General features: G+C 50.9%; 2 protein-coding genes across 2 annotated transcripts in view; one reads left to right on the plus strand and one right to left on the minus strand.

Moving 5' to 3' along the window:
* Positions 1–786: 786 nt before the first annotated feature.
* On the minus strand, positions 787–12751 carry LOC105528373. The gene is made up of 4 exons (XM_011965109.1): positions 12739–12751; positions 11129–11264; positions 7871–8126; positions 787–1089 (listed from the first exon to the last, which is right to left on the minus strand). Exons 1-4 carry the CDS (start codon positions 12749–12751, stop codon positions 850–852), a joined length of 645 nt encoding a protein of 214 aa, XP_011820499.1. The 3' UTR covers positions 787–849.
* Positions 12752–14169: 1418 nt separating this feature from the next.
* The window catches only part of FIGNL2 (fidgetin-like 2), a 2620-nt gene continuing 2161 nt past the window's right edge, over positions 14170–14628 (plus strand). The window contains 1 exon segment of the mRNA XM_011965118.1: positions 14170–14568. Coding sequence (XP_011820508.1) covers positions 14170–14568 — 399 coding nt within the window.

A 14628-nucleotide genomic window follows, 5' to 3' on the forward strand; every position in this document is an offset into this window, starting at 1 on the left:
AAGGCCAGATGACAAAGTGCCCTGTCCTACCTTCCTCTCCTCTTCAGCCTGTCCCTCCTCTCCCGAGGCAGGGCAGACAGGCGGGGCTGGGGCGGAGGGAGTTGACTCAGCTAGCCCATCCTCCCTCCCCTGGTTCTACGGAAAGCCCAGGGTAGCTGTAAAACTGCCTGGGAATCCTAGGGAAAGAGGTCTGCAGGGCTCACTCCTGTAATCCCAGCACTTTGGGAGGCCGAGGTAGGTGGATCGCCAGGTCAGGAGTTCGAGACCAGCATGGCTAACATGGTGAAACCCTACTAAAAATACAAAATACAAAAACTGTTGTTCTGAGAGGCCAGGCCAGGCAGCACCCTTGAGGAATAAACTTTCCCTTTCACCCAGCCTGGAAATACAAAATTTAGCTAAAATCTACTAAAAATACAAAAATTAGCCAGGTATGGTGGAGCACCCCTGTAATCCCAGCTACTCGGGAGGCTGAGGCAGGAGAATCAATCACTTGAACCCAGGAGGTGGAGGTTGCAATGAACGGAGATCACGCCACTGCACTCCAGCCTGGGTCACAAGAATGAAACTCTGTCTTAAAAAAAGAAAACAACAACAAAAAGAATCTAAATCCGAAGGAAGTCTACCTGAAGACCTTAAGAAGCAAGACTCCATGGAAGTTCAAGATAGAGCAGCTCCATCTGACAGACTTTCTGTGGTGATGGAGAGGTTCCGGGTCTGTGATGTCTACTATGGTGGCCACTTCCTCATGTGGCTGTTGAACATACGGAATGTGGCTAGTACCACTGAGGAAGTAAAATTTTTATTTTATAAATTTTAATGACTGCAAATTTAAATAGTTACATGGGGCTAGTGGCTGTCATTGGACAGTACAGGATTAGAGGCTGTGTTCAGGGCTGAAGCAAAGTCCTTGGGTGCAAGTGCCAATTCTGCCCCTTTTTGGCTGGTGGCCTTGGGCAGGACTCTTCTCACCACACTGTGTTCCTTCCCCAGGTTGCTGGGCTGCCTCGAAGGGAAATGCAGTGTGGGCCATCGGCAGTTAAGAGAATCATCTGTTCCTTTGGGTGACTGGGCTGCCCTCAAGAGGTCCTGGACCACAGAGGAGATAAACATTCAGGGACAGCATGGCAGCCACAGTGGGAAAGAAGTGGCTGTAGGGAGCTCTGGACTTTGAGGCATCTAAGGAACTTCCTTGGGGATGTCAGTCCAAGAAGGCTTCCTGGAAGAGGGGGTGGTGGGGGAGGGTTGAGCAGGAGCTGAGCCACGAGATGGGTGGGAGGCTGTGCCTGAGAGCCTGGCCCTGGAGATCTGCTTATTTTGAGCTTGAAATGAAGCCTGGCGCTTTGAGGCACCTTGGAGAGCCTCACCGCCTCTAGGCTGGGGTAGGCAGGTGCTGACACATGGGCTGAGTCCCACTTCCCCTCTTACAGCTTGTATGACCTTGGGAGAATCTCTTTCCACACTTGAGTCTCCATTTCCTCTTCTATAAAATGGGAAGAATAATGCCCATCTGGCAGGGACATTGTGAGGACAAAAACGATGGATAACTATGAAAGTTCTTTGCAAACACTAGAAGGCTGGGTGAAAGGCAAAGTTTATTCCTCAGGGGTGCTGGGCCCCTGGCTTGGCCTCTCAGAACAACAACAGATGGTCACAGCTTGGCTGTGGCCCTGACCGTGGACACAGGCAGGGATTTCTGTGCTGTCCCCTCCCGCCAGCGTGTGCACGCGCACACAGAACCCAGATGGGGGCCACTTGGCCAGCTTCTCCCAGGCCGAACTCCTGCTATGTGGCATTTGACATACGAGGAGACCAGGGCCAGAGCATACCCCTCACCACACCTCCCACCCCAGAGAGGAGCCAGACTGGCGGGGCAGCATCCACACCTCCAGGAAGCAGGATCCCGAGGGCCCTGATCTCTTTACCATGTGTCCAGAGGCCTTTGATGGGAATTTCAGCACCCCTTTTGTCCTCTCCCACAGAGGCCCAATGGGGTGGGGGTAACAGGAGGAGAGAGATTTAAAGAGGAGGAGGCCATGTGGAGTCTCTGTGGGGCTGCGTTGGGTGCCTTCGGGGACTGGACACTTTCCTCTGGTGTTCACAGATACAAACTCCCCTTCTGGACTCCCCTCCCCTATCCATTCCTGAGGTGATTCCCTGGCTTCACCCCTTGCCACCCTCACCATCACATGTGGACTCAAATTTAGTCACCCCGATTGCTTTCTTTATTTGGACACAGAGGCCATTTCAAGACTCTGGGCTCATCCATCCATCGATCCATCCATCCGTCTGTCCATTTGTCCATCCATCCATCCATCCATCCATCTATCCATCTGTCCATTCATTCATCCATCCATCCATCTGTCCATCTGTCTGTCCATCCATCCTGTAGTCTATTGAGAACTTACTCTGTGCCAGGCACTGTCCTAGGTGCTTGGGATATAACAGTGAACAAAACAAAGTCCCCACTCTCATGAACTTTCTAGTGGGTACACAAACAATAAAGCAACAAATAGGATTGGCCCCTTCAGCCTGTTGTTCCATAATCTGATGGATGAGTGTTGCAGGGAACATCAGGTTGAAGGGGACAGTGTCTGCCAAGGCAACAGCTGAGCAGAGACCTGACGCTAGGAAGGGTGTGAGCCCAGGCAGGGCAGAGGCAGGGGTGCTGAGGTGGGAGGCAGCTTGGTGGGAGGAGCGGCGAGGAGGCCAGGTGTGGAAGGGAGGGAGGAAGGGCAGTGGTAGCAGGTGAGGCTGAGAGGTAATGGAAGCTGACCATGAGGACCCTGTATACCAATGAGAGGACTTTGGCTTTTATTCTGAGTCAGATGGGAATCACCGGAAGTTTTTGGTGGAAGAACGACTTATGGAATATGCTTTCAAGAGTTACACTGGCAACTGTTTTAAGAAAAGAGAGGACAATGTAGAAAGGGGGAAGTGAGATGGAAGTGAGGCCGGGCATGGTGGCTCACGCCTGGAATCCCAGCCCTTTGGAGGCCAAGGAGGGAGGACTGCTTGAGCCCAGGAGTTCAAGACCAGCCTGGGCAACACAGTGAGACCCTCATCTCTACAAAAAAATTTAAAAATTTAGCCGGGTGTGGTGGCCCACCACACCTGTGGTCCCAACTGCTTGGGAGGCTGAGGTAGGAAGACTCTTGAGCCCCGGAGGTCGAGGCTGCAGTGAGCTACGATCATACCACTGCACTCCAGTCTGGGCAGCAAAGTGAGACCCTGTCTCGAAAAACAAACCAAAAAAAAAGAGAGAGAGGCAGCTGCTGTGGTCCAGGTAACAGCATCCCTGGAGGTGGTGAGAAGTGATTGAAGAATCTGATTTGCTGTTCTGAAGAGTGAAAGAGAAGTTAAGGATATCGCAGTTTCTGGCCTGAGCAACTAGAAAGGATGCAGCTGCCACCTCCTGCAATGGGGAAGACTGAGGAGGGCTAGGTTGTGGATGTGGGAGCCAGGAGTTTCATTTTTGGACATGTTAATTATGCCAATTAAATATTCCAGTGGAGGTGTCAGGAAGAAGGTTGAATAAAGTACAGAGTGCAGGGGAGAAATCTCAGCTGGAGAACTATGTTTAGGAAACATCAATACACAGGTGATGGTGAAAGCCAGGAGATGGGATGGGATCATGCAAGGAATTACCATGGAGAGGGAAGAGAAGGTCACAGGACTGAGCCCCAGGTCTGCAGGGTTTAGAAGGGAGTGGGTGATGAGAGGGCAGCAAATAGGCTGTGGAGGGGAGGGCAGCAGGAGCCAGGAGAGCACAGGGCCCTGGTTTTGCAACAGGAGGGCAGAGCATCAGATTCAGCTGTGTGGTTATGAGGCTAAGGTAGTGGAGTGTTGGGGATAAATGCCTGCTTGGAAGGGGTTCAAGAGCGAATGGAAGGACAGGAATCGGAAATAGTAGCATAGAAAAGGTAAAAGCAAGCAGAGAGAGAATGTAGCTGAAGGGGGATTCAGAAATTATTTTGGGGCCAGGCACAGTGGCATATGCCTGTAATCACAGCACTCTGGGAGGCTAAGGCAGGTGGATCACCTGAGGTCAGGAGTTCAAGAGCAGCCTGGCTAACATGGAGAAACCATGTCTCTACTAAAAATGCCAAAATTAGCTGGGTGTGGTGGTGGGCACCTGTAATCCCAGCTACTCAGGAGGCTGAGGCAGGAGAATCACTTAAATCCAGGAGGCAGAAGTTGCGGTGAGCCAAGATCGTGCCACTGCACTCCAGTCTGGGCATCAGAGCAAAACTCTGTCTCAAAATAAATAAAATAAAATAAAATAAAAAATTAGCTAGGTGTGGTGGCATGTGCCTGTAGTCCCAGCTGCTCAAGAGACTGGGGTGGGAGGAATGCTTGAGCCTGGGAGGTGGAGGCTGCAGTGAGCTATGGGCACACTACTGCACTGTAGCCTGGGCAACAGAGCAAGACCTTGTCTCAAAAATGTATATATATTTTGGGCTTTTTTTCCTAAAACGGGAACTATAACAGCATATTTGCGAGCTGATGAGAATGACCCAGCAGAGATGGAAATGGATCAGGCGGGAGAAGGGGGAACTGAGGGAACAGCGTCTTTGTTGAAAGAGGGTGGGATCAGTGCACAAGAGGGAGGAGACTTCAGACAGCTCACCTATCCTCTGTTCATCCCCTGTTCTATCCCCTCTCCCACCAAGGAGTGAGCTTAGGGACAGGGAAGGAGAGTGTTCGGCTCTCATGCCCCGCTCAGGGGGGTGCTCCCTGCCTTGTATCCTTGCCTTTCCACAGCCTGTGGAAGTGGGAGGAGATCTGCTTTCAGGTCCCAGCTTCGCCTCCAGAGGATGGTGTGACCTGGGGCCAGCCACATCTGTCTGGCACTGTTTTATCTGCAAATAATACCTGCTTAACTGAGGTGCTGTGGGGAGTGGGTGCCAGCGCTCCCTGCTCAGCTCTGCACTTTCCTTGCTTTCTCCTGGAACCTCTTAGCTGGGACCTGCTGTCTCCTCCATGCCGTGGTGCTCTCCATGACTGCTGCAAAATGAATTCCTGACTCCCCAGCGAACAGTACCTCAGCTGTCTCTGAACCTCCTGCATACTTTCTTTTCCTCTTTTTTCTTTTTTAGCTATATCACCTTATTTAAAAAAAAAAATCTGTCAACTATATTTATTCCTGTAATTCTTCATTTGCACAGAAAATCAACAGTTGTCTCTGTTTTAAGGGTAATACAGGCTGGGGTTGGTGCTCATGCCTGTAATCACTTTGGGAGGCTGAAGGGGGTAGGCTGCCTGATCCCCGGAGTTTGAGGCCAATCTGAACAACATGGTGAAACTCTGTCTCTACAAAAGCAAGCAAGCAAACAAACAAACACAAACATTAGCCAGGCTCGGTGGCATGTACCTGGCACCTGTGGTCTCAACTACTAAGGAGGCTGAGGTGGGAGGATCGCTTGAGCCTGGGAAGTTGAGGCTGTGGTGAGCTGTGATCACGCCACTGCACTCCAGCCTGGGCAACAGAGTGAGACTCTGTCTCAAAAAAACAAAAAAGAGGGTAGGCTGGGCACGGTGGCTCACACCTGTAATCCCAGCACTTTGGGAGGCCAAGGCGGGCGAATCACGAGGTCAGGAGTTTGAGACCAGCCTGGCCAACATGGTGAAACCCCATCTCTACTAAAAATACAAAAAGTTAGCTGGGCGTGGTGGTGGGCGCCTGTAATCCCAGCTACTCAGGAGGCTGAGGCAGGAGAATCGCTTGAACCTGGGAGGGGGAGGCTGCAGTGAGCTGAGATTACACCACTGCACTCCAGCCCACATGACAGTGTGAGACTCTGTCTCAAAAAAAAAAGGGTAATACAATATTTTTATTTTAAAATTTACTTTTTTAAATAAAAATGGGTATATTTATGGTATACAAAATGATGTTTCGAAATATGTATCCATTGTGGAATGGCTACATTGAGCTAATTAACATATGCATTCCCTCCTATACTTATTTGTGATGAGAACACCTAAAATCTCCTCTCAGTAATTTTCTTTTTTTCTTTCTTTCTTTTTCTTTCTTTTTTTTTTTTTTTTGAGATGGAGTCTGGCTCTGTTGCCCAGGCTGGAGTGCAGTGGCACGATCTCAGCTTACTGCAACCTCCACCTTCCGGGTTCAAGCGATTCTCCTGCCTCAACCTCTCAAGTAGCTAGGATTACAGGCACCCGCCACTACACCCAGCTAATTTTTGTATTTTTAGTAGAGATGGAGTTTCACCATGTTGGCCAGGCTGGTCTCAAACTCCCGACCTCAGGTGATCCGCCTCCCTCGGCCTCCCAAAGTGCCAGGATTACAGGCATGAGCCACCGCACCAGGCCTACTCTCAGTAATCTTCAAGTATACAATACACTTTTATTAACTCTAGTCACCATATTGAACAATAGATCTCTTGAACATATTCCTCCTGAAATTTTGTCTTTTGACCAATCCTCTTTTTTCTTCCTTCCTCCCTCCCATTCTCTTTCATTCCTTTTTTTCTCTCTTCTCTTCCCTCTCTCCCTCCCTTCCTCCCTCCCTCCGTTCCTTTTCTCCCTTCCCTCCTTCCTTTTTTCCTCTCTTTCCTTCCCTCCCTCCCTCCTTTCTGAGGAAACACTTTATTTTCTCTTCCCTGTTAGCTGATCAAGTCTGCAGGCATGGGTCCCAATGTGGTCCGGTTTGCCTCTCAAGCTGGGAGTCATAGCTGGCACACAGTGGCTGGCACACCAAAGGTATCATGGAAGGAAGAATCATGCAGCCACCCCATGGCATCCTCTGGCTCATCCCTAAACATGTGTTGAGTCCTACTCACCCTAGGCCCCTCGTGAGCTCTAGAGCAGCCCCCAGGCAGGTTTTGAAGGCTGTTCTCTGGCCCAGAACTGGGGGAAGAGGTTCCTGTATGGTAGGTGCCAGGGCTGTGACAGGTGACCAGTCTTCCAGAGTCCCCTCGTTACCCCTCCCTCTCCTCTCCCCTTGCAGTAACTGGGGGGTTGGCATGAGGAAGAGGGCCTAGAGGAGGGGCACAGTCCTGTTCAAGCTCTGCCAGGCAGCCAGAGACCCCCTGGGGCACCCGTTGTAAGCAGTAGACAAAAAGCCTGGGACAAAAGGCCTGTGGGAGCCTTGGTGAATAGATTAATGAGATTTCCATAAGGGAGGCCAACAATGGGATTCTCCCTTCCAGCCTCTTTGTTCCAGGCTGAGATAATAGAGCTCAGAGGAGGCTTGCCCAGAGGCATGGCCCCTTCTCCACACCAGCCTGGAGCTGACTCACAGCTGCCCCTCCTTGCCTACCCTGCCCCCAGCCCAGTTTGGTCCAATCCCTTCCCACCCCCATGGGTGACGGAATCCAGAATCAGAGAATTTCTGGAAGATCCCGAAGGAATCTTAGGGGTCTCCTTTGGGGGTTGGAGGAGGGTGTTGATGCTGTGGGGTTGGGGTTTCCTCCTACCTCACCCTGTACAAAATTTATTTCAGTGTTTCTAATGAGAAAGGAAGATTAGAGGTCTACCGATCTAAACCAATGGTCTCAATGGACAGATGAAGAAAGTGGAGCTTAGTGAGGTTAAGTGTCTTGGCCATGATCAGAGAGTGACAGCTCAGGGTGTTTGCTGCCCCAGGAAGCCAGGGTGGGCTGGGGGGATACCTACTGCCTGCATCGGGTCCTGTGCATGGAGAGCTTGCGGTCCTCAGGGATGGGAGAGGCACCCACAGGACCCGTGGGCAGCAGGACCACAGGGAAGATCGGTGCCTGAGTGTTCTGGCCGGCTGTGAAGGCTGAATCATCTCTCATGAACCTTGTAAGACTCCCTAAAAATGAGGGGAGGGGTTTTAGGAATGACTTTACTCTCCCATCCAGTAATTCTTTCTGTAACTATTGATTGCCTGTGAGTTTGAAGGACTGCGTCCTGTTGGTAGAGTCAAGCGGGGTTTCAGCTTCCTATGTGCACAGCAGCGCTTCACCTTCAAGGTCTGCAGAGAAACAGTTGCCTCAGGAACAAGACTGTGCTCCCCAAACCGGGCAGTTTCAGAGAGAGAGTGTTTTCTCTGTGCAGAGTCCCAGCTACCACCTGAGAAAGCCACAAAACCCAAATAAGGAACTTTGTGCCCAGCCCAGGGGTGTGTCTGGTTATCTGATGGCCTTTCACAGGGAAAGAGAGGCTCTACTTGGGCGTTTTACGGGGAGAGGACACAAATTCTCCTGTCTGGTCTGCAAGGTAAATACACAGCACTTGGGGGCGCAGCCACTGTTTCCACAGGCCCAGGAAGTGAGTGTTGGTGAGTGTAGGTGTGCAGTGTGGAATGGCCTCAGGCTCTTCTCTGGCTGTCAGAACAAAGGGCTGGGCCAGAGAGCCCTTGTAGGCAGGTGGTTCAGGGCCTGGGCTTTGAGTCCTATCTCCACTCTGTAACAGCCATGTGACCCTGAAGATGCGTTAATCTCTGTACCTCAGTCTCCTCATCTGTAGACTGGGGATGACAATAACAGTATTGATCTCAGAGCTGGTAGGAGGGCTGCATTAGAGATGTAAAACATAGAACAGGTTCTGTACCTATTGCCTGGGTTTTGGGGAAATGGCGTGAGCTACTGGCCCATCACATTAGAACTGGAAGGAACCTCTTTTCACAGAACATTCACCAAGTTTCCCCCGGCCCAAGGAGAAGTTACTTGTTTAGTTCACTCAGCAAGGTTGAAGCACTGCTTGGGTTCTGAATTTGTAATCTGTGCCCCACACTGGACTGTGTCCATTATATACATTATCTTTAAATCCTCACAGCCACTCAGAATGACATATGTTATGCCCTTTAACAAACGGAGAAATTGGCTGGGCACAGTGGCTCACCCTGTAATCCCAGCACTTTGGGAGGCTGAGGCAGACAGATCACTTGAGGAGTTTGAGACCAGCCTGGCCAACATGGCAAAACCCTGTCTCTACTTCAAAAAAAAAAAATACAAATACAAATGGGGAAATTGAGCTTCACTGAGGTCAGACAACTTGCCCAGGGTCACACAGTGTGTGTCTGGGACTGGATTCAAATTAGGTCTCTGGGACTCAAAGCCTATACTTTCCCCATGTCCTCAAGGCCTTTCCTCCCCTCCAGCAGCACTGATCACTGGAGTGTGACTTGTGAACCTGGACAGGAGACAGGGGGTCCCCGTCCTGGGGAGATCCTTCCTGAGGCTCCTGCGGGAGGCATACTGGTAGTGTTAGAACCACGTTCCTTAGGGTTTGAGAGTCGGCGCGAGGAACCATCCAACACACAAATTTCGGCAGAAAGTCGTTTACTGGTGCACCAGGGCCCTCCCACCTCAAAGGAATGAGGGAGAGAGAGAGAGAGAGAGGAGAGCCCCGACTTGTGGCGATACATCTCTTTTATAGCGTTTAGGCTTTATTTGCATACGGGCCATTGATTGGCCTCCTTCGTAACTTCGAGGCCAGGTGTCTTTTTCTATTTGGCGACGCAAAGGGGTGGGATGGGTACTAGCCCCGGGGAGGTCTGGGGAATGCAGTTTTCCTCTGCTGATGCAACCTTGGGTCTGGGTTGCAGCGACCGGGCCCCGCCACCTTTGACATACTGGTTTGGAATTTCCGGCCGAGGCAGGGCCTGTTTTACAATTCAATGGGCGGGAAAGCAGTTTTACAGAAGCAGAACAAAGGCAGTTAATCATTCAGTAACAAGTCTTACATCAAGCCTTGCAACAAACTCTGCCTGCGCTACGAACAAACAGAACCATTTACGGGGAGGGCCTAAAAGTTTTACTTTTCAGTAGCCAGCCCAGGATCTCTGTGTCACAGCAAGAGGGCTGTAACTGGCCTGGGGGGCGAGGGCAGGGAGGCAGCATTTTCCACCTATAGTGGGCGAGGGGAGGAAGGCAAGGCCTGGCAGGCCTGGGTCTGTCAGGAAGCATCTAAGTGAGATCGCACTTTAAACATGCGTGTGCCAGGCACAGGCATGAACATATGCACATGTGCCTGTAGCTGCACACATCTGTACACATCCCTGGTGGTGTGCACATGCATGCTGGTGTGTATTCAGACTCACGTGAGACATCATTCTGAGCCTGTGTGCAGGTAAGGCAACCTTACCCACTGTTCTCAAACTTCTGCCCTCTTCCTGCCCTTAGGTTGGGGCTGGTCCTTGGGCAGCTGAGTTCTTTCTCTAGGAAGGGGTTAAAGGAAAATGTAGCACTACGGAACTAAGTTTAGCAGAAGTTGCTGACCTGGTGCCCTGCTTCCCGGAGATATATATATATGTGTGTGTGTGTGTGTGTATATATATATATATATATGTGTGTGTGTGTGTATATATATATATATATATTTTTTTTTGAATTGGAGTTTCGCTCTTCTCACCCAGGCTGGAGTGCAATGGCACAATCTCAGCTCATTGCAACCTCTACCTCCCAGGTTCAAGTGATTCTCCTGCCTCAGCCTCCCAAGTAGCTGGGATTACAGGCGCCTGCCACCACGCCTGGCTAATTTTTTTTTTTTTCTTTTTAGTAGAGATGCGGTGTCACTATGTTGGCTAGGCTGGTCTTGAACTCCTGACCTCAGGTGATCCACCCGCCTCAGCCTTGAAAAGTGCTGGGATTACAGGCGTAAGCCACCATACCTGGCCCCCTGTTAGATTACTGAAAGGATCTCTAGCAGATGCCATGTCACTGCATGTAGACAATGATGCCTTAAAGAAGGATGAAGAAGGGAAAAAGGGATGAGCTGGTAGCTAGTGGGGAACCCATGGTCAAGAGAGGTCATTTTGAAGATGAGAACGAATTAAGCTGACTGTGGGGAGGGACCCAGTACCTAGGAGGGATAATTGATGGGGCCAAGCACTGGGGCAGAGGGACCCTGAGGCCTTCTGGGTGCAAGATGGATACAGATGTAGATAAACATAAAAAGAGGGCTAGAGGTAAGGGAGATTTACCCAATGACTTCATTTTTTGCCCTGGCTAAAATGGGAGGAAATTTACCTGGAGTGGAAGGGCCAGTATCTGAAGATTGAGGATAGAGATCAGGTGGTCTAGGTAAGTGTCACGGACAAGGTCCCCTCTCTGGAAGGGCGAGAGGGGCTGAGCCGTGGAGTAGAGGAGACATTGTGGGTATGAAGCTGGGAGGATGGGGTGGAGGATTGGAGGTGGCTTACTGGAGTCCAGTTTCCAAGGTGGAGCAGTTCTCAGTGATGGCCAGGGCCAGAGGATCTTCACTGGCGGGTGGAGGTTTCAGTGAGGATTGCTGAAGGCCAGGCCAGGGGCTGGTGAGAGGGAGCCTGGTCCAAAAGTCTAGGGAATGAGGGGCATCACTGATAGCTTTAGGAGCACAGGGGCTGGCAGTGGCAAAGGAGATGTGTGTGGACAAGTCCAGATCTGAGCCTTCTTCATGGTGTCTGTGCCCTTGGTGGGGAGGATGTCACTCTTTCCCCAGCTTGTCCAGTTTAATATGCTCAGGGTAAATGCTATCAAGGTCAAATCTCTCTTTCCATATTAAGTAAGGAAACAAGGCACAGAAAATAGTGAATAGAAAAAAAAAAACAAAACCAGATTTACACAATACTTGCATTTGTGTAACTTTTGTTCATTTTGAGGCAGAGTCTCGCCCTTGTCGCCCAAGCTGGAGTGCAGTGGTGCCATCTACTGCAACCTCTGCCTCCCGGGTTCAGTAGATTCTCCTGCCTCAGCATCCTGAGTAGCTGGGATTACAGGTGCCCACCATTACACCCGGCTAATTTTTGTATTTTTAGTACAGATGGGGTTTCACCATGTTGGCCAGGCTGGTCTTCAACTTCTGACCTCAGGGGATCCATCAGCCTCGGCCTCCCAAAGTGCTGGGATTACAGGCATGAGCCACTGAGCCCAGCCAATAACTTTGATGTTACCTCCTAAGACTCTGCAGCCAGAACAATTTGTGATTTTTGATGTTCCAGGAAATTACCCTCTTTTATACGAGGTAATGCCTCTGATCTTTGGAGATACTTCTCAGCAAGAGCTGGAGGGCTGCATATCTGCCCCCAAGGACCTCACACTCAGCTCTGTTAGTCTCTGTTCTCCCTTCTGCCCAGCGGCCAGCATCACCTCTCAAATGGGGGCAGGACAACCTTGAGAACTCACTTACCTTCTTTTTTAAGCTATACTTCTATGGCTCATGCCTTCCCTAGGGCAGTGGGGATGATAGTAAATAGCTTTATTTTCAAATGTCTTCTCCCATTGATGTCAGTCACAGCCACATTAAGTAAACAGCATCAACAGGGGTGGGGTGCTGTCAACAAGCTGCTGCTAGGAAGGCCAGCTGTGGTTATCTTCACCTTCCTCTTCTACTATATACACCCACTTTCAAAGCTCTAGTGACCCAACATTTCTTGGTGTTCTCTACGGACTCGAAGTGTATGGTTATGTAGGTTGTGCACAACAGCTTTACTTCCAACAGGGCACAATTCACAATTCTAGTGCAGCAGACACTAAATTTATGAGCTTTCCAGAAGGTGGCAGTAAAGTGCCTTGAGGAAGGGAATATGGCACGTGAGCTAGCACAGCCCTGGCTTTCTGAAGGCACTGCACCCTGCACCTTTGAAGGTGCTGTTCTTGGGATCTGGGATGCCCTGCTCACTTTAGCCTGTCTGGTCGACTTGATCCCTCACTTTTCATGGTCCAGCAAAGGCACCACCTCCTTGGGAAGTTGCCCTGAGCCCCAGTGCCGTTGGCACATACCTCTATTTTCTCACTTCACAGAGGCCATTGTCTACCTACCTGTCTTCTCTACCTGGCTGAACCATCCTGTTCACCTTTCAATCTTCCCCCATGCCTAGCAAAACATTTGGGATTTGCTCCATAAAAATCCATTAAAGAAAGAATACTGAACTTATGAGAATATGTGAACCTGCTAAGAAACTTATCAGAAGCTTAGTTTTGAGAAATCATCATCGGCATCAGCTGTCACTGGGTGTGCCATGGGCCTCTTAGTCTTTGAGATATTTTATCAGGCTGGCCCACAGGAGCCCTGTGCCTGGGTAGAGCCATTCCGCAAGCCCCGGATCCCCTTTAACAGAGTGTTTGGCTCATGCTGGGAGGTGCTAAGGGACAGTGTCAGGAACAGCCATGGAACATCTCTGCTGTGTTTACAGCATGGATGGCAAGAAGGGCATTGTTTATTACATCTCACAGGTTTTCCTGAGGACTACGAAAAAAAGTTCTATGATCTCTAAGACAGGAACACTTTTGCTTTGAGTAATGGTGTTTTTTTTTACTTTGCAGTGAGTCTGATTACCTCTCCCTATTTGGCTACTGGGAAGCTCAGAGACAAATTTATGGTCCACATCCTATGATGTGCATTGTTGTGTAATAACTTTCCCCCGTTTTCTCCAGCATATGACCTATTTGTTCTATATATTTTTGTACTGTGGTGAGACCTATTGGGAATAAAGCAGGTAGCAGCACCTGCCCCAGGCACACAGCCATTACATGCAGCTGGGTCTGGGATCCACGTGCTCTCACTTCATCAAGCAGAAGCCAAAACCAAGTGGGAAGGAAATGAATGCTCTGGGTCAGCCACTGAGGTTTCCCATGGATAAGGCAGTGCCACACACGACAGCATCTCTGACCTCAGGCCCAGAAGGGGCCTTGGAATCTCAGGAAAGGCTGAGGTGAACAGAGCACTTAGGAATAACAAACTTCTGGGTCACTAGGCCGCGGACTCTGGGCAGGCCTCATAAATCTCTTTAGGTAACCCCGGTGCCTCTGTAGTGGCCAGCACATGGTGGGTGACAAACATCTCTTACCGAGCGAGCTTCACTTGAATGTGACTATTCCGAGGGCTGGGGTGTCCCACCCATTGTCCCATCCTTCATTAGAAAGTAAGGATCACGTGTCCTACAGAGGACATGGCTGGAGTGGCCAGGACAAAAATAATGACCATTGCCTACAAGGTGAAGTGAGGGCAAGCCACATCGTTTCCAGACCCCTTTGGGCGCTGAGGAAAACATTTTCAGACAACTTTAATCCTGAGACATAAGGAGTTTATTTGGTGCCTGGAGGGAGGGCCCCAGGACAGTGGGGCGTAGGTGGTGGATGCCGGAAGCCCAGCCTGTCCAAGCCGCAGTCTAGGAGGACTGTCTATGGCTAGCAGTGGCCCGCTGGGTCCTCGGTGGCCAGATCTCACCAGCCCTCCTATTTCTTGCCCGCAGCTCTGTTGAAGATGCACTGGACACCGGAACACGCCCAGCCCCTCAACCAGTGGCCAGAGCAGCACCTGGATGTCTCCTCCACCACCCCGTCGCCGGCCCACAAGTTGGAGTTGCCCCCTGGGGGTCGCCAACGCTGCCACTACGCTTGGGCACACGACGACATCTCCGCCCTCACTGCCTCCAACCTCCTAAAGCGCTATGCAGAGAAATACTCTGGGGTCTTGGACTCTCCCTACGAGCGTCCGGCCCTGGGCGGGTACAGCGACGCCTCATTCCTCAACGGCGCCAAAGGGGACCCCGAGCCCTGGCCAGGGCCGGAGCCACCCTACCCTTTGGCCTCACTCCACGAGGGCCTCCCAGGAACCAAGTCGGGCGGTGGCGGCAGTTCCGGGGCCCTAGGCGGCTCCCCGGTTTTAGCCGGGAACCTCCCTGAACCCCTCTACGCCGGCAATGCGTGCGGGGGCCCGTCG

This window comes from Mandrillus leucophaeus, unplaced genomic scaffold (assembly GCF_000951045.1).
Source record: "Mandrillus leucophaeus isolate KB7577 unplaced genomic scaffold, Mleu.le_1.0 Scaffold118, whole genome shotgun sequence".
Classification (NCBI taxonomy): Eukaryota; Metazoa; Chordata; class Mammalia; order Primates; family Cercopithecidae; genus Mandrillus; species Mandrillus leucophaeus.